Consider the following 1,999-nt stretch of genomic DNA (forward strand, 5'->3'; position numbering starts at 1 on the left):
CCCCCCCCGGGAGCAGGGTTTCCTGCGCGAGGAAGCGGGCTGAGGCCGGCCGGGGCTGCGGCTTCCCGCGCCGGGCGCTGGCGGAGCCTCTGGCCCTGTGGCGGTGAGAGTAAAGGGGACTGGGGGGGTCCCCGTGGGGCTGGGGGCACGGCTGGCAAGGTGCCGTGGCGTGGGTGTGAGTGGTCGAGGTGGGGAGCCCGGCGTTGTTCCCCCCCCCGGGGAGGGTTTTGGGGTTTCTCTGCGGGACGGTCCCTGCCCGGGCGTCCCGGGAAGCGGTGGCCGTCCAGGCACCGCCGTCCGCTTCCCCCAGCCCGAAACCCCGATTCCGGGCACGGGACCGCAGGGGTGGCTGCTGGCCCCCCGTGGGAAACCCCGGTCACACAGGGCGCTTTCGCTCCCGCCTCCGCTCCCTCCTCCTTCCTGGCAGCAGGATCCGGCCACCGCGGCGAGAAAGCTTCCCCCGTCCCCCGGGCGTGCGGTGAGGCTGGAGGGGAAACTGAGGCACGGCCGCACAGTGCGGCCTGCGGGCAGGTTCCCCCTGCCCCCCCCCCGGCTGTGGGATGCTGTCCCTGGGGAGGGTGCCGGGGACACGCCGGGCCCCGTTTGTCCCCACTGTCGCCTGCCGTGGGGTCACCGTCCTGCTGTCCCCACAGGTCCCTTTGCTGCGGCGTCCCGACATGAGGTGGCTTTGGGTGGTGGCTTTTGTGGCACCCGCCTGCGCTGCTCCCTACCTGGCAGGGGACACCGGGGACGGAGGTACGAGGGGACGGGGACAACGGGGACGGCGGCGTGGGGGCGTGGGGGACGGGGGGTGGAAGTGGGGGGGGGTCTGGGGGATGTGGGGGCAGCGGGACTGGGCAGACTGGGAGCGGGGGGGGGAGATGTAGGGGCACCGAGCGGGGTGGAGGCGTAGAGGGGAGCACGGGCAGATTTATGGGGCAGCCAGGGACAGGGGGATGGGGACACGGGGGGGATTGGGGTGACAAGGGGGGATTGGGGTGACAAGGGGGGGATTGGGGTGACAAGGGGGGACTGAGGACAGCGACTGAGGAGGGGTGCTGGGGACAGAGCTGGGGGGCCCAGACCCTTCCTGCCACAGCCCCCCCGACCGTCCCCTGGCCCAGCTGGGGACCACAGGGGGGTGGCAGGGGATATTTTTTGGGGGGGAGAGGTGACAAGGGGCACAGCCCGTGCCCACTGCCGTGTCCCCCAGGCCCCTGTGCCCTGCAGCACGGCGTCCTGGGCACGGAGGTGCTGCTGCGGTGCCCGGCTGCCGCGGGGCGGCCCGCCAAGTGGCGCCGGGGGGGGACAGCCCTAGGGACGTATCCTGCCCCGGGGCTGGCCCTCCCCAACGCCAGCCTGGCCCATGAGGGCCACTACAGCTGCCACCACCCCGGCACCGGTGAGACCTGGGCCAGAATCTGCCTGCGGCTGGGCTGTGAGTGACCCCGACCCCCTGGGACCCCCGCTGCCAGCTGGGGACCCCCACCCCAAGGGGGGGGGACAGACCGGCAGTGGGGTGACCACCTCCCCCTACCCCCCCCGGCCCCAGATCCCCCCGCGCTGCCCGCCGTGGAGTGCTGGGCCATCAGCTACCCGCAGGCTGTCAACTGCTCCTGGCTCCTTGCCCCCGAGCCGCTGCTGGACACCGACTTCGTGGCCACCTACAGGTGAGCCCCAAGCCCCAGCTGAGCCCCCCCCAAACCCGTGCCGGAGCCACGTTGGGATGGGGGGGACTGCGGGGCAGGGCAGGAGCCCCTCGGGCAGCTGCCCCCTTCATCCCCCCCCCTCCCCAGGCACGGCGTGTGGGGGGCGGCGGGGAGCAACGAGTGCGTCCCCACGGGGCCGCGGAGCTGCTCCTTCGGGGACCTGCAGATGTTCTCCCTCACCCCCTACGTGCTGAACGTGACGGCCACCAACGCGCTGGGCACCGCCTCGAGCCTCCTGCCTTTCCTGGTGGAGAACATCAGTGAGTGCTGCCAGCGCTGACCCCAAAACC

The 1,999-nt window shown here is 72.9% G+C and overlaps 1 protein-coding gene across 1 annotated transcript; it reads left to right on the forward strand.

Moving 5' to 3' along the window:
* Positions 1-50: 50 nt before the first annotated feature.
* On the forward strand, positions 51-1,969 carry LOC118159591 (ciliary neurotrophic factor receptor subunit alpha-like; the record flags this gene model as incomplete). Its single annotated transcript, XM_035314169.1, has 5 exons — positions 51-103; positions 654-756; positions 1,214-1,438; positions 1,553-1,670; positions 1,797-1,969. Coding segments are annotated over exons 2-5 (595 nt in total), but the record flags the coding sequence as incomplete, so codon positions are not given.
* Positions 1,970-1,999: the final 30 nt, after the last annotated feature.

The sequence above is a fragment of the Oxyura jamaicensis genome, unplaced genomic scaffold, assembly GCF_011077185.1.
Source record: "Oxyura jamaicensis isolate SHBP4307 breed ruddy duck unplaced genomic scaffold, BPBGC_Ojam_1.0 oxyUn_random_OJ71178, whole genome shotgun sequence".
Classification (NCBI taxonomy): Eukaryota; Metazoa; Chordata; class Aves; order Anseriformes; family Anatidae; genus Oxyura; species Oxyura jamaicensis.